General features: G+C 53.7%; 2 protein-coding genes across 2 annotated transcripts; one reads left to right on the top strand and one right to left on the bottom strand.

Annotated features, from left to right (window-relative positions):
- The first annotated feature begins 223 nt into the window (after positions 1-223).
- On the top strand, positions 224-4,873 carry LOC136570445 (olfactory receptor 14J1-like). Its single transcript, XM_066570915.1, has 2 exons — positions 224-1,151; positions 4,824-4,873. The coding sequence occupies exons 1-2, from the start codon at positions 224-226 to the stop codon at positions 4,871-4,873; spliced, it is 978 nt and encodes a 325-aa protein (XP_066427012.1).
- Positions 4,874-20,488: 15,615 nt separating this feature from the next.
- On the bottom strand, positions 20,489-22,166 carry LOC136570443 (serine/threonine-protein kinase pim-1-like). The gene is made up of 3 exons (XM_066570914.1): positions 21,710-22,166; positions 21,306-21,482; positions 20,489-21,039 (listed from the first exon to the last, which is right to left on the bottom strand). Exons 1-3 carry the CDS (start codon positions 22,164-22,166, stop codon positions 20,489-20,491), a joined length of 1,185 nt encoding a protein of 394 aa, XP_066427011.1.
- Positions 22,167-24,860: the final 2,694 nt, after the last annotated feature.

Here is a 24,860-nt window from a genome sequence, read left to right as displayed (position 1 = left end):
GCGTCCTGCAGCTGAAGGTCCAGCTCCTCACACAACATTGGCCAGCAGCAATCAGGGCTCCAGCAAGAAAGGTGAAGGAAGATCTGCTAGACATAGACAAGGGGGAGGTGTTTAGTGGGAGGAAAGGGTCTGTAAGAAAGGGCTTTGACTTTTCTGTGAGAAATGTCCCCTAGATATCCCTGTATTCTCTCCTTCTCTAGGTTGAAATGTGCAGCCCCAGCAAATGTCCAACAGCAGCTCCATCAGGCACTTCCTCCTGCTGGCATTGGCAGACACGCGGCAGCTGCAGCTCCTGCACTTCTGCCTCTTGCTGGGCATCTCCCTGGCTGCCCTCCTGGGCAACAGCCTCATCATCAGCGCCGTAGCCTGCGGCCACCACCTGCACACGCCCATGTTCTTCTTCCTGCTCAACCTGGCCCTCAGCGACCTGGGCTCCATCTGCACCACTGTCCCCAAAGCCATGCACAATTCCCTCTGGCACACCAGCACCATCTCCTACTCAGCATGTGCTGCACAGATGTTTCTGTTTGCCTTTTTCATTTCAGCAGAGTTTTCCCTCCTGACCGTCATGTGCTACGACCGCTACGTGTCCATCTGCAAACCCCTGCACTACGGGACCCTCCTGGGCAGCAGAGCTTGTGCCCACATGGCAGCAGCTGCCTGGGCCAGTGGCTTTCTCAATGCTCTGCTGCACACAGCCAATACATTTTCCCTGCCCCTGTGCCATGGCAATGCCCTGGGACAGTTCTTCTGTGATATCCCCCAGATCCTCAAGCTCTCCTGCTCCAAATCCTACCTCAGGGAACTTAAGGTTTCTGTTTTCACTGTCTCTATAGCTTTTGGTTGTTTTGTGTTCATGGTTTTCTCCTATGTGCAGATCATCAGGGCTGTGCTGAGGATCCCCTGTGAGCAGGGACGGCACAAAGCCTTTTCCACCTGCCTCCCTCACCTGGCCGTGCTCTCCCTGTTCCTCAGCACCATCATGTTTGCTCACCTGAAGCCCCCCTCCATCTCCTCCCCATCCCTGGATCTGGCAGTGTCAGTTCTGTACTCGGTGGTGCCTCCAGCTCTGAACCCCCTCATTTACAGCCTGAAGAACCAGGAGCTCAAGGCTGCAGTGTGCAAAATGACGACTGGATGCTTTCAGAAACATTAAGCCACTTGCAAATTTCTCCAAGTCGCTCATAATAAAAGTCATCTTTGATAGTACTTGGATCTGGAGGTTTGTTCTTTTCATTCCTTTGTTTTCTTTTTAATATGGTCCAAAGTAAATGCTACTGGTTTTGCCATTTCTCATTTTGTTTATCTCCATATTATTCTAAGGGCCCAGACTGTGTCAATGAGGAGTTTTGCTCTCAGTGGCTTTAAATGAACTAAAGGATCTCCCAGCACAGTTTTCACTGGAGATCCCCCTTTTGTTGCCTTCTCTGGAGCTGCAGCAGCAATGTCTGTGTGCAGAGCTGGGGCAGATCAGTGCTGGCCCAGCAGCTGTGCCCAGCAGCAGCAGCAGCACTTGGTGTTGCCAGTGCTGCTGCCGTGGCCCTGCCCCGCTGCCCTGGTGGCCCTGGTGTTGCTGCAGGGCCTGAGTGCTCTCGGGGCCGGGCACAGCCCTGGGGGTGGCAGTGCCGGGGCTGCAGCAGGGACAGGCCATGGGCACTGCTGGGGCAGCGCTGACGCCTCAGCCCAGGGCCTGGGGGCTCCAGGCTCCTTGCCCAGGCTCTCTCAAGAACACGGCCAGGCCAATGCTCAGCACAGAAAAGCCCCGTGAGCAGCCCCAGGCTGGCCGTGGGCAGGCTGGGGGCAAACAGCACGGCTGGGGCTCTGCAAGGGCCCTGGGGCAGATGGGAAGGAGCAGCAGAGCAGGGGCTGATCCATCCCCAGTGCGCTGCACAGCCCAGGGCAGCGTCCCAGAGCGTCCTCATGCAGCTGCCAACAACATCCCCCCTCTGCAGCCCTGGCCTCTCCCCCAGCTCACACAGGTGCCCCATCCTTGCAGGCACAGACACGGCAGCACTGGCTCAGCAGCCCCTGTTTGCACTGCACACAGCAGGGGGAGCACCCCCATGCTGTTGCTGTGGGGACATGAACCTGAGGGAGCACAAATGCCATCAGCCCCTGGGGCCAGCAAGGGCTGGGGGACACCAGGGAAACCACTCAGCTTTGTCCTGGCCTCTGCAGTCAGCCAGAAAGTTTGTTCCCATCAGCTGGGAGTTTCCTGTGCCTCTGCAGACGCTGTTGCTCAGAGCCAGGGCTGCCTGGCAGCCACCCCCAAACTGCCCCGAGCATTTCCTTGGCTTCACCTTTGCTTTCTTTCCTCTTTCCTGATCCAGATTTCTTCCTATTGCCCATCACTGTCCCCTCCCCTGCAAACAGCCCATCCCTGGTTGCCCTTTCCTCTCTGGCCCCACTCCCCATTGCAGTTCCTGACCTGGCCCCATGGGAACGTCCCTTGGGCAGCAGGATCATCCTACAAGTGCTGCAGGAATTGTCTGCAGGCTCCTGCAGTGCCTGGTGCTGCTCCCTTGCCAGAGGCACCACAGGCCAGGGGGGCACATCTGGGCTGCTGTGTCTGGCTCTGGGGCTCCCTGTTCTGGGCAGTGAGGAGGGGCTGCAGAGGCTCTGCAGGACTGACAGGATGGGCTTTGGGGCTGGCAGGAGAAGCTGAGGGACCTGGGCTGCTGGAGCTCCTGAAGAGGAGGCCCAGGGCTCCTCCTGCAACTGCTCCAAGGGTGGTTCCAGAGAATCACAGAATGAGCAAGGTTGGAAAAGACCTTGGAGATCATCAAGTCGAACCTGAGCCCTGACAACACCTTGTCTCCCTGAGCCTCCTCTTTTCCAGGATAAACAACCCCAGCTCCCTCAGCCACTCCTCACAGGACTTGTGTTCCAGACCCCTCACCAGCCTTGTTGCCCTTCTCTGGACACGCTCCAGCCCCTCCATGGCCTTCCTAAATTGGGGGCCCAGAACTGGACACAGCACTCCAGGTGTGGCCTCACCAGTGCCGAGTGCAGGGGAAGAATCCCTGCCCTGCTCCTGCTGGCCACACCATTCCTGATTCAGGCCAGGAGCCATTGGCTTTCTTGCCCACCTGGGCACACTGCTGCCTCATGACCAGCCTGCTGTCCATCAGTGCCCCAGGTCCCTTTCTGCCTGGCCGCTCTCCAGCCACTCTGTCCCCAGCCTGTAGCGCTGCAGGGGTTGTTGTGGCCAAAGTGCAGGACCCAGCACTTGGTCTTGTTCAACCTCACCTTGTTGGATTTGGGCCCTGGATCCAGCCTGTCCAGGTCCCTCTGCAGAGCCCTCCTACCCTCCAGCAGATCCACACTCACACCCAGCTTGGTGTCATCTGCAAATTTGCTGATGCTGGACTCAGTCCCCTCATGCAGATCATCAGTGCAGACATTGAAATCCACGCTGGCTGGCTCTGATCCCTCAGCCATCCTGTGGGTGCCCTGTGATGGCACTCAAGGTGATCTGTTCCATAACCTTGCCGGGCACCCAGGTCAGGCTGACAGGCCTGGAGTTCCCCAGCTCCTCCTTCCAGCCCTTCTTGGGGATGGGCTCACCTTGGCACCTCCAGTGCCCTGGGACCTCCCTGCTGAGCCAGGACTGATGGTAAATGATGGAGAGCAGCTTGGGGAGCTCATCCACAGCTCCCTCATCCCCCTGGGATGGATCCCATCTGCTCCCAGAGACACCTGTGAGCATCTGAGTGGCTCAGCAGGTCCCCAGCTGCTTCCTCCTGGATTACAGGGGGGCTGTTCTGCTCCCTGTGCCCATCTACAGCTCAGGAGAACACTTGTCCTGAGGACAACCTGTCTTATTGTTGAAAATTGAGATACACAAGGTGTTAAGCAGCTCAGCCTTTTCCTTATCTTTAGTTACTCTGTTCCCCACTGCATCCACTCTCAAGTAGAGGTTCTCCTTATTCCTCCTTTTGCTATTAGTTTATTTGTAAAAACTTTTCTTTATTACTTTTTGCAGAAGTGGCCAGGTGAAACTCTAATTGAGCTTTCATCTCTCTACTTTTCTTTCTGCATGACCCAACAGCATCCTTAAACACTTCCTGAGCTGCCTGACCTATTTTTTCCTGAGTTCCCACAAAAAGCTCATGCCCAGCCAGGACAGTCATTTTCCTCTCTGGTTCAACTTTGGCACAGAGGGACAGGCTGCTCCTTCCCCCTTTAAGATTCCTTTCTTGAGGTGTGTTCATCCTTCCTGGACACCTTTTTTTTAAAGGCTGTTTCCCTTTAAAAAATCAGTACCTGATTCAGTACTCTCCAAATCTGCATCCTGAATAGGCCAAGGTCTGCCCTTCCTGATTCCAGGGTAGACATTTTGTTCGTGCTCTTCCTTCTTTCACAGGATATTGAAAACTTGATTATTTCACGGTGACTGTGCCCCAGGCAGCCTCCAACCACCACATCTCCCACCAGCCCTTCTCTGTTTGTGAACAGCAGCAGACAGAGCTTTCCTTGGGAGTGGGATTGTTACCAAAAATGCAGTAAAATAAAAACTCCTTAACACCAATGTAGCATTAAGAAGCAGCATTCTTTATTTGGCCAGATGCACAGGGGGATAGCCCCTCCCAAAGCTGTGCATGCTGAGTACAGGAAAGTTTCTGTTTACATTCTGTATTTTGCACACATATTCATTGATTGTCCCAGACTAAACATACATATGTGTGGAGTTGGCCCAGCTGTGACTCAGACTCAACTGGATTTTACCCCAAAAGCACTGAGCGTGAGCTTCAAGCCCTGAGAATCATTTGTTTATCTTGGGGTGAGCTTGAGAGTTCCCCCAGAAGCCTTTGGTGTTGTTATGCTAAGTTGTCCCAGTTCTGCTCCCCTATTGGTTACCTGTTTGCCCTAGATGGTTGTTGTTCTAGAGTGTTCCACCCCCAAGTGTATATATTGTTGTTTCCCCTTTGCCTCAGGTCTTTGGATCCTGTCCCTCCTACTGTGGTCATCTTCTCCACATTTGTTGTTTTTCACCCTGTTATTAAAGTTCTTTTTGGACAACTCCATCAAACCTGCTCCTTTTCATTTTCTCCACCCTCGCCCTGAAGTCAGGGAACCAGAGAGGTTTGTCAGAGCCACACTCACTGTGATGCATATGATAACAATTTCCCTGAAATCATTAACTCATTTCCCCTCCCCTTTACCCATGCCTTCTTCTGTCCTGGGGGTCTCTGGCGGTCCCTGGTGCTCGTGGACCCCAATGTTCCAGTGGGCCTGGCTGAGCTGGCAGGACACTGAGGCTGGTGAATTTCAGTTCCCCTTCTCACACAATGGGCATTTTGTGGTTTCCATAGGCCTGGGGTTTTGGAGAACAAGCATTGTGTGTGCTCACCTGGTGATGTCTCTGTGACATCACAGAGCCAGCTGTGACATCACAGGGCAGAGGACTGACGTCACAGAGCAGACTATGACATCACAGTGTTGACTGTGACATCAGAGACCAGCTGTGTGACATTAGATAATGGGTTGTGACATCACAGAGCACGCTGTGACATCACAGGGGGCGGGGTGGCTGTGTGACATCACAGGAGGCCTGTGTGGCTTCACAGAGTGGGTTGTGGTATCAAAGACCAGCATAGCGATATCAGAGAATAAGCTATGACATCACAGAGCAGGCTGTGACATCACAGGAGGGCTGTGTGAGGTCACTGGGTTGGTCAGTCTGCCCCTGACCCCCCTCACAGTTTCCCTCGAGAAGTCCAAAGCTGTTCATGCCCAGCAGGGTCCCTGTCCCCTGGTATCTCCCCGGTCCACCTGGAGCTGCAGCCTCCCCCAAGGATGTTCCACAGGATCCACCCCAAAACCTGACTCAGGGACAAGGGGCCAGGGCTCTGTGACCAGGACATCAGGGACGGGGATTATCCAGGTCACTGTGGCCTGGGTTGGGTTCCCCAGGGCAGGAAAGATGTCTGGCAGCTGGAGCAGGGTCTGGGAAGGGCCTCCAAGGTGGGGCTGGAGCCCTTGGGCTGTGAGCAGAGGCTGAGGGAGCTGGGCTTGTCCAGCCCAGAGCAGGGAAGGCTGAGGGGCTCCTCATCCCAGCCTGGCAGTGCCAGTGAGGAGGGGATGGAGAACTCAGAGCCAGGCTCTTCACTGGGGGGCCTGGGGGGAGACAAAAGACAATGGGTGGAAAGGCAAAAAGAGGGGAGATCAGCCAGGACAGGAGGAGATGAAATGAGTCAGGCAGGTTTCAGCATTTCCTCAACACCAAAAGCAGCCTGACCCCATTCTCCATCCACCACTGACAGCTTAAAAAAATGGGAATTGTTCAGGCTGTTTTATCCCCACTCGAGGATGGGCATTCTGATACAAGAGTTTAAATGTGTTTATATCTATCACAGAACTATATTTTTCTAAAATTAATTTTAGTATGGAAATCACTTGTGGATGGTGGACATGTCAGAGGCTGCTGGGACATTGCACATGGCTCAGGGAAGAGCGTGATTGTTACTGAATTGTGTCCTGTTCAACCATGGTCTGTTGGCCATGAAGAGAAACTTCCTGTGCCTCTGAGTCCCACCAGTTCCTGACCCCCAAAGGACACAAACCTGGTGAGTTCTGGTTCCCACTCCAGCGGTGGCACCTGCACCTCCCTCCATACCCAGAGCAGAGCTCCCTTGTCCCAGAGAGTCCCTGGCAATGCAGGGATGAAGGAAACAGGGCAGGCTGTGGGGATCAGGGGCAGGGCACAGCCAGGGATTTGGGGTGGTTGTGAGCCCAGGGCAGGACCCGGCCCCTGGCCTTGGTGAACCTCATCCCATTGTCCTGGGCCCATGGCTCCAGCCTGGCCAGATCCCTCTGCAGAGCTCCCTGCCCTCCAGCACAGCCACACTGCCACCCAGCTTGGCTCACCTGGGAACTGACTGAGGGTGCCCTCCATGGCCTCGTCCAGATCAGCAATAAAGAGATTTCACTGACCTGGCCCCAATCCTGAGCCCTGGGGACACCCCTGGATGTGACTCCATTCCTCAGCTGCTCTGAGTGCCAGAGGTTGGATGGGGGAAATGGTGGGGAGGGGGTAGGGACAAAGTCTGATTGATTGTCAGCCATGGAGGGTCTTAATTTTCATATCTGTTCAAACTGCATTAGGAGGGGCTGGGGATCAATATCAATTGGGGATTGCTGATAGCAATCTATAAACAGGGAAAGAAAACTAAATAGGACAAAGCAATTCTCTCTTCATTCTTTTCAATTTAGTAGATTCAGTTTGAATACACATCTGAAATATCTGTAATTAACCACAAAAGAATTCAAGACTTGAATTATTCCCATGGGCTTGTCTTGTTTGGGTGTTTTGAATAAATGTTTATGAGCCTTTGTCACTGAATTCCTGAACTGAAGAGCTCAAGCAGGAAGAGGCCTCTGCAAAAGTAAAATTCATCACCAACCTCCAAGGTGCTGAGGATCCATCCTGATCAGAGCTGGAATGAACAGAAATGGGCACAGCTTTGTGGCTGCCCAGCTCTGGGATGGGCCCTGGGCCTGGAGCAGGAGCAGCTCTCGAGGGCCCCAAGGCCGGGGCTCTTGTGCTGCCCTGGGCAGATGGGATGGCCGCAGGGGCTGCAGAGCTCTCAGCATCTCCTGCAGAGGAGAGCAGGGCAGCCAGGGAGCCTCCTTTCCCTTGGCCAGGCACCTTCCCCCATGGTGGGGCTGAGTCCTGTGGCAGCTGCAGCTGCTGCTGTGCCCTTGCCAGGGGCTGAGGCCATGGGCCAGTGCCCAGAGCAGCCTGGCCTGAGCAGAGCTGTGGGGCCAGAGCCGGCTGGGCTGGGCTGGGCTCAGAGAGGCCCTTGGTGCTGCCCAGAGCTCAGGGCAGCTGGCAGAGCTTGCAGGGAGCTGGGCTGGGCTCAGAGAGCCTGGCCCAGAAACCATCAGTGTCCATCTCAGCCTGGCTGAGCGTGCAGGGGCCAAGAAGAGCAGCCCAGGCTCTGCAAGTTCTCTGGGTGGGAGCTGAGCTTGTGAGCCCTGAGCCCTGCCCAGTGCTGGGGCTGCACCTCCAGCTCCAGAGGAGATGGGACAAATGGGAGCAGGGACAAATCATTCCTGCTGCATTCTTTCTTGTGTTTGCTTGTACAGGTGACCTGGATCCATATGTAGAGGATGTGTTTTTTCAGATAATACTCACAGATAGATAAGAATAATACATTTTAGCTGGAAATAATATTTGATGCATAAAACACAATGAGAAAAAAAAAAGACACATGATCAGAAGAGCATCTGAGTTTTTCAGAGGAGGAGAGACTCATTGATGTTCCAGTGGTCAAACCTGTTCAAATACTTTCCTCAGAGCTTCCTTGAGATGAGAGTTGACCACCAGAGGCCAAGGCCAGCCAGAGCTCTCTGTCCTGGGAGCTTTTGTCTGGGACAACCCTTGCATACAGGGAATTTTCCAGGAGGAGTATCAATTTTGGCCATGGGCACATGGAAAGATGGATGGTTCTTTTCCATAGGAAGGAAAGCACAGAGCCCCAGCTCTCCTGGGGCTGATGAGAGGCAGCCCTCAGCATTCCAAGATCATCCGGACCTGTCCAGTGGCCCCTGGGAGGCCAAACCATCCAGACCTGTTCCATGTCCCCTTGGTTCCATGAGACCCTGCAGAGTCACAATGTTCTCCTTGCTTCTGCAGTGTCACAATGGCCCTGTGCTTCCATGAGGCCCTGCAGGGTCACAGTGGTCCTTTGGTTCCCTGGGGCCCCACAGTGCCACAATGGTCTCCATGATTCCATGGGGCCTTGCAATTCCACAATGCTCTCCATGGATCCACGGTGCCCTGCAGGATCACAAAGGCCCTTTGGTTCCATGAGGCCCTGAAATGCAGCAATGGCCTCTTGGTTCCACAAAGCCCTGCTGCTCCACACTGGGCCCTTGGGACCATGCGGCCCAACAGAGCCACAGCGATGGCCTTGGTGCCACAGGGTCCCACAGTGTCACAATGGCCCCTTCATTTCAGAAGGCCCCACAGTGCCACAATGGTCTCCATGGTTCCATGGGGCCCCGCAGTGCCACCATGGTCTCCACAGGAAGGAAAGCACAGAGCCCCAGTATTTCAGATGCTGATGAACTGCAGTCACTAGAAGCCAAGGCCAGGCCTGTCTGTCTGTCCTGGCAGGTTTCTGGTAGCAACCCTTGGATATTGGAAATTTTGAATGTTAAATCTCATTTTCACCCAATTTCGGCCTGGAGGAGAAGGCCAATTCTTCTCCATAGAAAGGAAAGCATGGAGCCCCTGTGTTTGGAAGGCAGGTGAGAGCCAGCTGTCAGGAGGCCAAGGCCAGCCAGACCTGTCTGTAATGGCAGCTTCTGTGTAGGAGTAAACATTGGATATAGGACTTTTGGAGGTGAAATCCCAATTTCATCTATGAGTGCCTGGAGAAGAAGGATGGTTCTTTTCCCTTAGGATGGAAAGGGCAGAGCCCCAGTGTTTCAGGGCAGAATTCAGGCAACCACCAGAAGCCAAGGCCAGCCAGACCTGTCTGTCCTGGCAGCTTTTGTCTGGGAAAAACTCTTGAATATAGGGAATTTTGGAGGAAGAATACCAAATTCAGATATGGTCACCTGGGCAGGAGAGACGGTTCTTTTCCATAGGAAGGAAAGTACTGAGCCCCATGTTTGAAGGCAGGTGTGACCCAGCTCTCAGGAAGACAAGGTCAGCCAGACTTGTTAGTAATGGCACCTTTTGTCTGGGAACAATCCCTGGATATGAGGAATTTTGGAGGGGGAATCCCATTTTGGCCATGGATGCATGAATGAGAAAGGCAGTTCTTTTCCATTTGAAGGTCAGCTCAGAGCCCCAGGGTTTCAGGGGTACATGAGAAGAGACCCTCGACATGCCAAGGGCAGTTGGACCAGTCAGGCCAAGCCAACCAGACCTGTTCCCTGTTCCCTTGGATCCATGGGGCCCTGCAGGGTCACAGTGGTGGTGTCATATTGGATCCTTGGTTCCATGAGGCCCAGATGTGTCACATTGGCCTCTTGTTTCCATGGGGCTCCAGAGTGTCACAATGGTCCCTTGCTTCCATGAGGCCTTGCAGTGTCACAGGGGTCTCCTTGGTGACCCAGTATCACAATGGACCCTTGGTTCCCTGGGGACTCACACTGTCAGAGGGGTCTCCTTGGTTCCATGAGGCCCTGCAGAACCCCTTGATCCAATGAGGCCTCCAAGTGTCATCATGGCCCCCTGGCCATTGGTTCATGAGTCCTTGTAGTGTCACAATTGCCCCTTGGTTCCAAGAGGTTTCTCAGGGTCACAATGGTCTCCTTGGATCCACAGTATCACAAGGGACCATTGGTTCAATGTGACCCCAATGTGCCAAAATGGATTTTGGTTCCATGGGGTTCTGCTGTGTCACCATGGACCCTTTGTTCCATGAGTTCGCACAGTGTCACAGCTGAGTCCTTGGTACTGTGAGGCCCCACTGGCGGCAAACCTTTGAAATAGCAAAATAAGGCTCCCGAACGCTCAATTGCTATTTCAGAGGGTATCATTTATTCAGGCCTGAGGTCTAGTGAGAGAAAACTCCTAACCTTACATGGACATGTAATTCTACCACTGTGTTGCTTATATACAGTCGCTAAATGCCAATTCGAATTTACCCATTTCCATAAAACCCACCCCAAGTTCCCAGATTCAGTCCTTGTTTTCTCTATCCCTGCACCCTTGAGCCAGATGTCTTCTCCTCTTCCAACCATCCTTGCAGGGAAAGCAGCCCCTGCATGCCTTGTACCTGTGCTGAAAGTTCCCAGGCAGGGTAAAAATGGAATGAACCCTTTTGGTATCAGCCCCAGGCTTTGTGTGGGCAGGCAGAAGCAGGCAGGAGGCAGAGCTGTCAGCAAAGGAAGGGCCCAGCCAGTGGGCAGCCGGGGGATGCCGACAGCCTGCACGGACAGAGGCGCAGGGCAGGGACACCGTAGGACAGCCTGGGCTGCACAGGGCACAGGCATGGGCAGCAGCTGCAAGACAGCCCTGCCAGAGCCAACTTGGGCAGCACTTTGGCCATGGCTGCTGGGCCTGGGCCTGAGGCAGGAGCAGGAGACAAGTGACCCTTGCAGGCCTGGGGCCTCATGGCCTCCTTGTCCCTGCTCAGCAGCCTGGCAGGGGCCGCCCCATGCTCCTGTCCTTGGCATTGCACATCCCCACGTGCCAGTGCCCATCCCGGCAAGAGCCCTGAGCAAGGAGGGAGGGACAGGATCTGCCTGGCCAGGCCCTGGGGCTCAGGCCTTGGCCCTTGGCATTCCTCAAACACATCCAGCTTTGCTCAGCACCAGAGACACCTTGGCCTTGTTTGTCCCCAGCTGTCATCACTGCCTCCAGTGTTCTGCTCTAACTGGAACCTGAGGACACTTTCCCAGTCGTGTCCCTCAGTGGGACCCATTAAAACTTCAAGAAACTTCAGAATTTTAATTTTACTTTGAGTTCTTGAGAAGTTTTTTGAACATACTCTCAGGGACTGAGTCTGATGTAAACACCAAAGCCCTGAGAGGGTCATTAAATTTTCCTATTCCAGTTATGGAGAAAGATTTCAAAGAACTTGTAAGAAATACACATTTCATATTTTAAAGGGTATATTTTATCTTATTTCTCTGTAGAGCAGAGGTGGTTGCAGCATTCTGTGATTGATATTGACCCAGGGTCTCTCCTCAGCAGCTCTGGCCTGCTCACAGAAGCTGTGCCTGGAGCTCTGACCCACTGTGGACAACCTTGCTCCACACTGTCCAGCCCCATCCTGTCTGTCCTCACTCCCCTGGGACCTGCTGTGCTTGGAGAGCTGCCTGCACTCAGCCTAAGAGGGGTTTTCCCTTTTTGGGGTTTTTTGAAGCAATCTGAAACTCCTGAGTTTCCCCACTGCAAACAGACACACTGCTCAGGTGTGTGCCAGCCCCAGGTGCCACCAAAGCCACTGCAGAGCTGCCCTGGGCCAGCTGTGAGGGTGGATCATCAGCCCAAGCTGCACTGGGCCATTGCAAGGGGCTGTGGGCATGAGCACTGCACTGACCCCACTGCTGGGTTTGGCTGCCACGGCCACCATGAGAAATTAAACTGTCCTTGGAAACACTGGGGAGGACTGGGACATACTGGGGAACACTGGGAACGCTGTGGGAGACACTGGGACATACTGGGAGTGACACTGGGGAGGACTGGGACAACCTGGCGACACGAGGAATGCTAAAGGGAGAATCTGGGTGGGCTGGGATGGACTGTGGGGGTGCACTGAGACAGTCTGGGACATACTGGGAGTGATACTGGGAGATACTGGGAGATACTGCGACAAACTGGGGACACTGGGGCATCCTGTGGATGACATTGGGGGGAACTGGAAGGGACTGGGAATGAACTCAGGTGCATTGGGAGGGACTGGACTGTACTGGGAGGGACTGGAGGGGCACTGGGGTTGTACTGGGTTCAACTTGGGATGAACTGGCCTTTACTGGGGTTATACTGGTCAGTACTGGGAGGGACTGGAGGAGGGTGATTTGGCTGTTCCCGCCTCCACAGCATCCCATTTGCTGTGGCTCCCGCCCATCACCAGTCTCAGCCAATCAGGACCAGGGATCCGGGCCTGGGGGCGGTGCCTAGGTGAGGGCCATGTTTTATTTTTGCCTACAACTCCAATCATGCCCTGCGGCCGGATACAGCCCCTTTGGAGCCGGGACTACAGCACCCGTCATGCCCCGCGCTCCACAGACCCCCCCCCCCCCCCCCCCCCCCCCCCCGGATCCGCCCCCATCTGTCCCATAAGTGTCCCCCAGACCCTCCAGGATCCCTCAGTGCCCCCTCAGCGCCCATTCGGGACTCCACAAAAGCGTCTCCAGACCCCCTGAGTGCTCCCAACCCCACAGATGCCCGGTACAGCCACTTCTGGGAATTCATCTCCTCATCCCCGCGGCACCAGAGCCCCTCAGAACACAGTCCCATGCCTAAAACTCTTGCCCTATCCCGCGCCCTAAAGAACCTGGTTAGAGCTCCCCGAGCTTCCCCCAGGGTCTCCCGAACCGCTTAGGTTTTCCCGAGGACCTCAAGTCGGGGCTCGGACGCAAAAGTGTCCCCCAAGAGCCTTCTCGGATGCCCAAACGCCGCGTTCCAAAAACTTCCGGGACTACAGCTCCCATCATGCTCCGTGGCGCATGTCCAATGCTAGTCCAGCCGGGACTTCATGTCCCGTCATGCCCCGCGTTCTTCCGAGAGCCATTGCAGCTGCGCCTCGAACTCCAATGATGCTCCGCGGCCCCGTTAAACCGTATTGGACCCGCGCCCCGCCCCCCCCCCGCCTACAACTCCCATCACACCGCGCGCCCCAGAGAGCCACGTTAGAGCCCCCCAAGGGCCCTCCCGGACCCCGAAGGGCCCCAAATTCCCCTCCCTGACCTCCAAGGGCCCCCCTAGACCCTCAAGTGGTGCCCCAGACCCCGAACTGTCCCTCAGAATCCCTGAGTGCCCTTCCAAGTGCCCACCCGCTCCCCCAAGTGTCCTCCAGACCCTCAAGTTCTCTCTGAATTCCCTCCCCAGACCCAAAACTGCCCCAAATGTGCCCCAGAAATGTCTCCACGGCCCCCAAAGTGCCTCCCTCCTTGACCCTATCAGAGAAAAAGACGATAAAAATGGCACCAAAATACTTCAAACATTATTAGTTAGTGTTATGAATAAGAAGCTTGACTAGGCCAATATTCAAGCAGTAAACAATTTATTATTTAATATGGTAAAGTATGAGCAATACAGTGCCGGGTACAGTGGGGGAAGTTTTCCCTCCAACTGCACACCGATAGTTGAGGGTTACAGGTAGTTATAGGGGTACTCATCAGCTTTTTCAGCAGTTTCTATTTCCAATTTTTTACTCATCAGCAATTTTTATTCCAAATTATTCCATCACAATTCTATACACTATTGTGATCTTAGTTTCTCAGGATGTATCTCAAAAGGAGGATCCCAGATGGTGGCGGTCCAGTTTCCAAAAGAAGAAAGAGGAATCCCATCTGGTGGAGTCCAGCTCCCCAGATGTGGGTCCACCTTTTAATTGCAGAGAATATAAATCTAACAACAGTGATGTCCAGCTTCCCTTTGGTCAAAACCATAAATCCTTGAGGTGATGTTCATCTTCCTTTCTCAAGCTGTTTTTCTCTGCTTCCATAAGGCGTGAGATAAGCATATTTCCTTTATATATATTCCAAAGGTATAGTTTCAAGGATACAAGTAATATTCTAAAATTATACTTCAAAAGTTTATTATTGCAGAGCTCTTAATGGATTAACTGCAAGCAAAAAGCAACATCCTTAACACCTTAATTCCGATGCTCGTAAATCAACCAGGGCTAATTGCAAACAAAAGATAGGTTCAAAGGCCTTTTTCCATGCTTTATTTTCCTCAATTATTATTAGAATTTACAGCTCTCCCATTGTTGGGGTCCACACATTTCGCATTCACAAATACACACGTCACCTGTTTGTACCTGCCACGAAACACAACTTTGTATTTCACACCACCTTTCTAGTCAACCTATTCCCAGGCCTGAACACCTGAACAGTGAATATTTTTTTCTAAAATATAACCTGAGGCCACTTCCTCTGGTTCTCAGTGCAGACCCAGCAGAAGAGAACAGCCCCCCCTCAGTGCACTCTCCTGCCATGGAATTGGAGAGAGCAGTGAGGTCCTGAGCCTCTTCTCCAGACTGAAGAAACCCAGCTCCCTCAGCTACTCCTCATGGGCCATGTTTTCTAGAGCCTTCGTGAGCCTTGCTGCCCTTCTCGGGCCACACTCAGCCCCTCAATGTCCTTTTTCCCGAGGGGCCCAGAGCTGGACACAGCACTCGAGGTGTGGCCTCAGCAGTGCCCAGCACAGAGGGGCAGGCGCTGCCTGCTCCTGCTGCCCACACTGCTGCTGATCCAGGCCAGGTGCCATTGGCCTCTTGCCCCCTTGGGCACACTTTGGCTCACCCTGAGGCGGCTGGTGACCTGCAGGATGTGCCACTTGGCCTTGTGGAACCTCACACCCCTGTCCTTGGCCCATTGATCGAGTCTGTCCAAGTCTCCCTGCAGAGCCTTCCCGTCCTCCAGCAGATCCACACTCCCACCCAACTGGGCATCTACAAATTTACTGAGGGTGCTCTCAATGCCCACCTCCAGATCATCAATAAAGATGTTAGCCAGGACCAGCCCCAAAACGGAGCCCTGGAGAACACATTTCAATGCAGCTCAGTTTGCATATTCTGCAGCTGGAGGCTGCAATGCCCCCACAACAGAAAGAGCTGCCATCCCTTGGCATTGGCCACACACACAGGTGCAGGAAAAAAACCTTTTACTAGGTGAATATGGCTGACAGAACTGAGCTCTCAGGCACACCCTCCCTTTCCCTAATGACCCTGAACTCAAGAAAAGGGATTTCACCTTCCAGCTCTTTGCACCATTGGATCCTCACACCATCAGAGCTGCACCAGCCTCTCTCATCCTTTTGTGCCTTCTCCCCACTCAAGCTGATGAGCAGCTTTGATAAGAAAAAATGCAGTTCTGCTGCCAACAAGCTGAGCCAATTTGCAAATGCAACTTACCCTGCCAAAAACAGCTACTGCCTTTTTCTTTCAGAGGTGAATCATCAGAAGGAATGAAAATGTGTTGCATTTTAAACCAAAGAGGAAAAGAAACGAAAACACTCACAGAGGATTTGGCAAAGCCAAGAGATGCCAGTGTGGCTTATCCTGTTGGCTGCTCAGTTATTGCAGCCCTTTGCTACTTTACCATTTGTCTTGTTTGGAGATTGTGCTCAGATCATTCAGGTATCGGTGCAGGAGAAATTTAAAAAATCATAGCTGATTGCAAAAGAATACAACTTAGGAAAATTTAAATAGATTGTGAAGTATTTACATCAGGGTGATGACAGTTACCACATAGAGACCAAAATAAGCCCTTTTAACAAAACTTCATTTCTATCCTTGTTCCTCAAGCTCTACTATCCATTTCTTTGGCTGATGTAGTGTAATGTCAAAATACTGTTCAATATATTTTATTGTTTATACTTTGCAACACTTCTGTTGTGTTTTCTAAAAGCCCTGGGTATTTTTTAGTTTGAAAAAAAGATCTATTATTTGGGTAGCAACATTGCAGTTCTGTGTTTCCTTTTGGTACTCAGCTGAAGAAATAAAGAAAAAAAACAGAGCAGAAAAAATTGCAGAGGTGGATAGTAGATCACAAGGAGCACAGATACAGGAGATGAGTACATTACTACTGCCACTGCTTAAGAGCATCTCTCACAAAAAGCAGACTGGCTACACTGTCCCAAATCCATCATTTCAACTCTCCATGACTTGTTTCTTGCTTTGCAAAGCTGAGCTGATCCATTTTTACCTAAAATGAATAACAACTAGTAATACATACTTACAGTTCTCTTGTATTACTGCAACAGCACTAGGTGCCCTTCGAATTTTTTAGGGCAATTGTAATGCCACCCCTGAATTTAAACAGGTTCAAGATATTATTTGTAGCTTATTCTTGAAGGTAATTTGTAGCAAAAGTCAAAAAATTATTGCAGATGGTCAGTAACTGGACTGTTACGTGGTTCTGTTGGAGCAGGGATCCTGTAGAAAGGTGTAGTTTTCCTCTGAAGATCCAGTGGAAGAGGCAGCTGCTGTTCCTCTGGGAAATCCAGTGGAGAAGCTGTGCTGGTGTTCCAGAATTTCAAGATTATATCTGGGTATCCATGCTTGGCTCCTCCCTCTGGGCGGAGCATCTCCCAATGGGATGCTGTAGTTCTTCTCAGCCATGCAGTGACATTCAATAGCCCATTATCAGCAGATGTCTCCCCTGGAGGGAGGATTGGCTGTGGAAGAGATAAGGAAAACTGCCCAATTAACAGAAGACAACTGGCATACAGGTTGCAAATAGAATCCATACTGCTTGGCAATCTGGTATATCCTGAATCTGATCAAGGAACCGAAAAGGAGCTTTTAGATTTTCTAAGCTGAGGTCTGTCTTGCCTGTTTCTGAAGCTGCAGTCCAAGAGCAGTGACAGAAAGGTTGCTGCTCTGGGAGCATGCTTCTAGCTTGAATTTAGGCCTGAAGGCATTGTACCAATTTACAGCTCTTACAAGAGCTCTGTCACTGCACAGAATTTCCATAGGCATTACAACACAAAGAACTCCGTTTCCCCCCACAAGCTCTTGATGCAGCTTTCTGTACCACCCTGGTTATGTCCTCAGGGAGGGGCCTTTCTGCAAAAGGAGAAGGATACTCTTTAGCATAATTGTGTTTTCTGTGGAGTGTTTTATCATAGTCTATTAATATTCCCTTTTCCTCAGTTCCATAGCTGCTTACTACTTTCTAACTCATTGATTTTAATAAACCAACTGAGCATGCTGCTGTATTCTATTCTACTCTCCCTGTATTCTTTTCTACTCTAACTATGGAGGAAAAAAATTGCCCATAAAACCTATATGCAACAACTGCCTCAATCCAATGAAATGCAAGAGGAAACAAATGCCCAAAGAGCAGAAATCCCCAAACATGTCACATCCAGTCACGGAGAAGCTCATGGGACAGAGCCATGTGGCTGAAGTATGTGTATTGCACCCTGTATTGTTAATTGACTGATGCTGAGTATTTCAGCAGGTAACTTCCAGGGCTTCCAGGACTGTCCTGGTGGCTGTGATCCCAAATTACTCATCAGTAGCAAGTGAACAAGAACAGCCTCTAGGAACAAGGGCGTTTCTGAGGCTCTTGCTTGCTGTGGCGGCAGGGTGGCCGTGGTAAGGGCGCCACAACCTTCCTGAAGAGCCTCCTAAGAAGGACAGCTCAGGGGCACAGGCACATCCTCCTCCCAGAGCAGCGTGTGATGTTCAGCTTCCTTCTTCAGGTGACACGGAGAAAAAAGGCTGGAGCTCTGCATGGCATTCCACAGAGAAGAAGCCTTTATTAAGAGCAGGACACTCTGCAGAGGCAGCCAGGGACAGAAACTCTCAGAACCAGGGAAAAATGGGATTCTATAGGGAAGGCAAGGGGCGGGACAAAACTGGTAACCAATGGGATAAGGGCTCAGGGGCAGAACACAAAGGGAAGGACCAATGAGTACTGGGGGATCAACATAAAGTTGCAAAGGCATGTGGGGGTCATATTTGCTCACCCAAACTAAAAGTCAGTGGGTCAGGAGTTGGCCCTCCAGGGGAGCACAACAAGCTCTTCCCTGGCTGGATCTCTGGCCCCCACAACTCCCCCTTCTTTATTTAATAAAAAATCTTCTCCTAGAGACTTGCAAGCAACTTCTTAGAACAGCTGAACATGTATAAGAAAATAACAACATTTAAAAGGACTCAAAAAATATTTCTTAGGAGATCTCGGGATCTCTAGCTGGTCAGAGTGACCCTGATATACGTTAGAAAGTCTCTTCTCCCAGCCCAGCGCTCAAAGAAGGAGTCAGAGCTCTTCCATTCTTGGTCTCAAGGTTGTTTATTGTATCTTATCTATAAAATTCTTTCTCCTGTCCTGATGAGGTCCGCTCAGCAAGACAGTCAGAGGCATTCTGCCGGCCCCAAGGCGGTGTTATCTTTTTATACTAAAAACTACATATATGATATTTACAATTATTTTCCAATACCTATCACCTATGTTAGACTGTGAGCTTCTACTCTAGACCAATCTAAAAGTGTCAACATCACAGCAGAAGATGGAGGCCAAGAAGAAGAAGAAGAAGGAGAAAGGCTGGACATGCCCCGATTGCTCCATCTTGCCCCCTGAATCCCCATTCTAGAAACCCCAAAAATCTATTTTTCATCCCCTGATAAATTCACTATCATTCTAGTTAAACTATCGTGGCTCACAATTCTTCATATAAGGTTGGTAATCGTTTTTTCCAAGGGCTAAATCAAAGGCACAGGGGTCTTGGGCTCTGTGCCAAGGTCTCTGAGCCCCCTGGACAGGGGCTCGAGTCCTCCAGGGCAGCCAGAGGAATTTCCTGGGTTCTGACAAGTAGCCCTGTTGCAGTCCCTGCATACAAGAGTTTACTGGATCACTTTGATGCCAGGGAGCACCAAGAACTTGAACCTTCCTGGAGTCCAGCCCTGCCTGCCTATCACAGAGCAGAGGGAAAAGATGAAGAACCTGGGTGGTGGTTGAGTCAAATTGGCATTTTGCCATTTTTGATTTCCTCCCAGCTTTTGCAGCAGGGCGACAACCCCATCGCTGCAAAGCACTTCCTTTTGCAAAGCACGTGCAGACCTCACTGGAAGGGGCTCTTGAAGGAGCTGCTGCAGTTGGCAACAGGAACTGTTGTTGAATTTTTCACGTTGCTTAACCCCCCCTGCCAAATGCCATCAAGAGGCTGAGGAAGGACACAAAAAGATTACCCTGGAGAAAGGGAGGCCAAAAGCTTGGAAAAGGAGGAAAGAAACACTCTAATGATGACAATGACAAAAAAAACCCAAACAAATTTATTTTGACAGCAAATGAACACCGGCCGCCCTCCAGCCCTCCCAGGCTGGCAGGCCAAGCGGTGCCGTTCCCATGGCATGAGGTGCTGGCAGCCTGCGGAGAGAAACCAGAGAGCCACGGTCAGTGGCAGCAGGCTCCCGTCCCCCTGTCCCACCATGGCCTCTGCCCGGGCCAGGCTGCTGGCTCTGCTCAGAGCCCAAACCTCCGGACCCATTCTCTGTTTTTAGAGAAGGGCAGCGTGGCAGGCCACATTCCACCTCCTCTGCTTAATCATGGCACAGCAACCTCCTCAGCAGCTGCAAGAGCGAGATGCCCGTGTGCCTGCTGCCGTCTGCCCGGAGCCCTTCTGCCAGCCGAGCTGTGGAGCCGGCTGCCCACCTCTGGAGAGCTGCTGCCAGGAGAGGAGCCGATCCCAAACCAGGTCCTCGTCCTTCTGGAAGGGGCTGTCCCTGCAGACCGTGGCCCCTGGGGCAGCGCTGGCAGTGGACGCGCTCCACGGACGCTGCAGGCGCTTCCCCGTCCGGTCTGGGCACCAGGTGTAATCCTCCTGGGAAAACAAAAGAACAATTGCATGAAAGCCAATTCAAAACAAGACCTGGAAACAAGAAAAAGCACAAAGCCTCTCACCGTTTCAGAGGCCTGAGGAGGGTCTGACCACTCCATGTGAGAATTAAACCTGTCCAGGGGTGGGGAAAATCCCCACCTTTCCTGCCCGTAAACGCACCTCTTCCTCAAGGGCCTGCAGAGCAGACCAGCTGGGTCTGCACGGCTTCAGAACCCGTCCCCCCCTCTGCCGCCCCCCATCCACATGGATGGATGCTTTTGTCAGGCTGGCTGCCCCCACCTCAGCCCGTGCCAGGCTGGCTGGCAGAAGCTGTCAGCGAGGCCAGGAGCCAGCTCCCCTTCCACAACATCTGTCCCCTGTCCCGCCAAAAAGCAGCTCGGCGGCCGGCAGAAAAATTAATATTCCCCAGCACCGCCAAGCAGAGAACCTCCGGCACGTGGCCAGGCCGAGCCCTGCCGTGCCTGGAAGCACCAGCATCCCCCCGCCCCTGCGCCGGCTGGGGACTCATCTTGATTTCATCGGAGTGCAGAGCGTGTCCTTCAGGGCGGGGCCACAGCCAAAACCAATTGGCTCTGCCCCGCCAGTGGCCAGCTCCAGGATGGTGTTCCCAGCTCCACGTCGTGCTCCAGAAGAACACGCCAGCTGTGCCTTGGCTTGCGGGGACATCACGATGCCATTGAGCTGCAGGGGGATGTTTCCTCTGTCCCAATCCATGTCACCTTCACTGCACTGCCACCACTTCTCCAATAGGACGGGCAGTACGGAGCCGCTCCCTCCACAGCTCGTGGGGACCAGCGGAAGCAGCATCTCCTCGGCTGTGCTCTCTCCTCCGCGCCGCGGCCGCAGGGAAACGCTCCGGGGTTTTCTTCCAGTGCCACGAGACGCGTGCCGCTGCTGCTTGCTGGGCTCCTGGATTCTACTGTGCTCAGGATGCATCTCTGCTGTCTCCTGGGCCAGGCAGGGCTCCTGCAGCCAGGAATGCTCAAAAAGGTCCTCCAAGCATGGCCTGTGTATGGGGTCCGTGGATAAACACCACCTGATGAGGTGCTGGCACTCTGCGGAGAGAAACCAGAAGGCTCCTGTCCATGCTCTCCCACATTCCACAGTGCCCAGGCAACACCAGGAGTGCTCAGAGCTGCACCCAAAAGCTTCCTATTGATCCTCTCTTGCGGAGGACACCAGCACAGAGGCACAGGTGCCACCTCCTCCAGCTAAGCCCAGGAGATCCACCTCCTCACCAGCTGCAAGAGCAGGATGCTTATGTGCCAGGTGCCCCTCCCAACCCCGTTCTTCCCCTCGTGCCTTGAAGGCGCATCCCCACCTTGAGACACCCGGGGCGGGAAGACGAGCTGGCCCTGGACGATGTCCTTGTTGGTGCGGAAAGGAAGGTGCCCGCAGACCAGCTCATAGAGCAGGATGCCCAGGGACCAGATAGTGGCTGGCTGGCCATGGTAGCAGCCAAAGAGGATCCACTCCAGTGGGCTGTACTCCGGCGTTCCTATGGGACACGGGCGCAGCTCATCAGGCCCATGCTGCTCCCTCCTGCCTTCCTTCCCTCCCTCCCAGCCAGCTCCCGTTTCACAACAGCCAGCCCCTGCCCTGCCAAAAAGCAACTTGGCTGCAGCTGGCTGAAGAAGGATTCCCCCTCTTTCCTTCCCCCCTCTTCCCCCTCTGCCAGCAAAGCGGGGAACTCAGCTGCCCGGCTGGGCCCCGGCTTGGGGTCACCTGACATCCGGGTGTAGAATGTGTCCTGGAGGATCGTGCCGCAGCCGAAGTTGATGAGCTTCGCCTCGCCCGTGGCCAGGTCGACGAGGACGTTCTCGGCCTTGATGTCGCGGTGCAGGACGCCGCGGCTGCTGCAGTGCTGCACGGCCTCCAGCACCTGGCGGAACAGCCCCCGCGCCACGGGCTCCGTCAGGAAGCGCTGCTCGTGCAGGAAGTACCAGGGGTCCTGACAGCGCTGCGGATGCTCCATGACCAGCGCGAAGCCCTCGGGCACCTCGAACCAGTCCAGGAGCCGCACGACGCCGTGGAAGCCAGGCCACGACACCATCCACAGCAGCACCAGCTCCAGGGGCACAAGGGCGCCGTTGCGCTGCGGGGGGACCGCGATGCTGTCTGCGGGGCCGATGCTGCGCCGCGCCTCAGGCAGCCCCTGCCAGGCCCCGCCGCGGCTCGCCATGGCCCGGCCCGGGGCGCTGCGCGGCCCCCGCTCACTCCACGCTCACTGCCCTCGCAGCGTTCCGGCTGCCGCCCTGCCGGGCCCCGCCTCAGCCCCGCCCGGCCCGCCCCGCTGGCTCCACCCCGCCGGCTCCTCCCGCTGGCCCCGCTCACTCACCAGCCGCGCCCACTCCGAGATGCACTCCGGGGCACTCGCTTGATGGCCACCTGAGAGCCAAGGTGAGCAGTGGGCTGAGCTCGTCGCCCACCGCCCGCTGCCCGCCGCCTGCCACTGCCCTGCAAGCCGGCCCCGTCTCTTACCGGGGCGCCGTCGGCGAGCCGGGTCCCGGAGTAAACGCTGCCACAGCCGCCGCTGCCCAGCAGTGGGCCCTGCCGGTAGAGCTGCGGCGGCCGAGCTGGCGAGCGGTGGAGCTCGGAGCGGGGAAGCTGCTGGCCACGCTCTCGGCCATGGGGGCGGCAGCGGAGCGGCTGCGGGCGGAACCGCGGATGGGGCTTCGTTCGGGGCCGGGGCCTTGGCCGGGGCTGGGCCAGAGCCCGCGCCAGGCCGAGCCAAAAGACCGCGATGCTCCGCCAGCACCAGAGCAAGCGGCTCTTCCTGCGGCGCTACAGCCGGTACGGAGAGAGCCCGGCCCAGGCGGAACCACGGCGGGCCGGGCAGGGGCGGGGACGGGGCGGCCCCGCCAAGGGGCACCTTGCGGGACGCGGCATCAGCCGGGCCGGGAGAGGCGGAGCATGGACGGCACAGCCCGGGATGGGACGGGAATACAGTGAGTGGGAGGGAGAAGGGGATGCGGAGCAAGGGAAAAGTCAAGCTGAAAACCGATCAAGAGAAGCGCTGCTGCTGCTGCTGCTGCTGCTGCTGCTGCTGCTGCTGCGTCTGCTGCTGCTGCGTCTGCTGCTGCTTCTGCTGCTGCTGCGGAGCCGCCGGAGCTCGCGGCCGTTCCTCCGTTGCCCCGCGAACCCAACGGAGGAGCCGCCGCGCGCCCCAAGGAACGAAAGAGAGAAACAAACAAATCACACCCCAAAGTCATTCCTATTAGAGAAGTAACCAAAGAAAACAATGTAGCAATAAAGAAGAGTGTTGACTTGTGGCTTCTTTCTTCTTTGCGTGAGACAAAACATTTCATGGGTGTGATAAACGAGTTCACTGGATTTAAGGATCATACAATTATTATTTTTTTATTATTATTATTATGCAAGCAAGAATAAGCAAAGTCCAGCGCTGGACAGCCGGGAGTCTCCGCTCCTCTAGGCTCACACCGTTCCTATCCCCAAGGTTCGCCTTTTATTGCCTTCTTCTCCCGGGTCCAGGGATGATGTGGTCTGTCTTTTGCGCTTCCCCGTTCAGTTGCTAGGGGGTCTTTTTCTGCCTTCTGGTGGTCGTGGGATGAAGGCTCCAAGTCCTCCTCTTTTAACCGCTGAGTGAACTTTTCCTTATAAGGCATACCTATACAGTGGAATTTTCAGAACACTATACGATTCCTGCAAGCCTAAGCAATTCTTGTGAGTTTAAGGATTGTTGTTACAGCCTTCCTCTGTGATCTCTGGGTGAACTTTTCCTTATAAGGTATATCTTTACCATGGAATTCCCAAAGCACTATATGATTCCTGCAAGCCAAGCAACCATGTGTGGCTGCACATTTAAGAATCAAGCGGTTTTAGCTATTTAGTTATTGCATTTCTATTGTATAATTATTTAGCTATTCATTTAATTAATGAACAAATGTATTGCTACTTATTACATTCAATTTGTGTTGAATTGGGGCTGGGTTGGGAATTGTTGTTTTGGGGAGAGTTGATGGGTGTTTGTTGTGGGTCCTGGGGAGGGGAAGTCCAGGGTTTGGTGGGGGTGATAGTTGAAGGGGGGCGGGAGGTGATTGGACAGGGGACTTGAGCAATCATTCGACACCCTGAGAAAATGATTGGTCCAGAATGAATATCGATAAGGATCAACGAGAACACCGGAAAACGACCAATCAACATGCGGATCCAAACCCCACCAATCCTGGACCCGAGAGGGGTTATAAAATGAGGGTTTGGTTGGGTTGGGGTTCCTCTCCTTCTGAGGGATGTACTATATGGGGGGGAACCCAGTGTGTTTGAGACATGTTGTTATCTTTGGGTTGTTGCGTGGGAGTTTGGGCTTATCTCAAACTCCCTGTCCTCTGTAGTTTGTTTTGATAAACGAGAGCCTATTTCCTTCTCAAAATCAGGCCTCATTCGAATTCACAACAGCATGTTTTTTCACCAGCACTGAGTGGGTTCTTCCTTGTCATGGTTGGGCCTTGCCAGGGTTTCCACAGCCCTCTTCAAGCACCAGTGGCTTCTTTCCCAACCCCAAGTCTGTACACAAGTCCCAGGTGCTGGCGAGAGGGCAGTGGTCACCCCATGTGCCACTGGGGCAGCCCCTGCACACCCAGGGATGCTGGGGCCAGGCTCTGGGAGCAGCAGCATCCCCCTGATGAACTCCATCTCTATTCCATAGGAACACGGTCATACAGCCCCCCAGAATGGACCCACTTTGGCCGGTACTATGGCAAGCCAGCTACCATCTGGTCCCTGGGCATCCTGCTGCACCAGATGGTCTGCGGGGAGCACCCTTTCAGGAGGGGCCAGAACATCAGCTGGGACCATCAGCTCTCGCTGCCACAAGGGCTCTCTCAAGGTGGATCCTCATCTCTGGGCACGGGGGGAA

This window comes from Molothrus aeneus, unplaced genomic scaffold, assembly GCF_037042795.1.
Source record: "Molothrus aeneus isolate 106 unplaced genomic scaffold, BPBGC_Maene_1.0 scaffold_34, whole genome shotgun sequence".
In the NCBI taxonomy this organism is placed as follows: Eukaryota; Metazoa; Chordata; class Aves; order Passeriformes; family Icteridae; genus Molothrus; species Molothrus aeneus.
The sequence above is the reverse complement of the archived record's forward strand: the minus strand, read 5'-3'. Positions and strand labels throughout refer to the sequence as shown.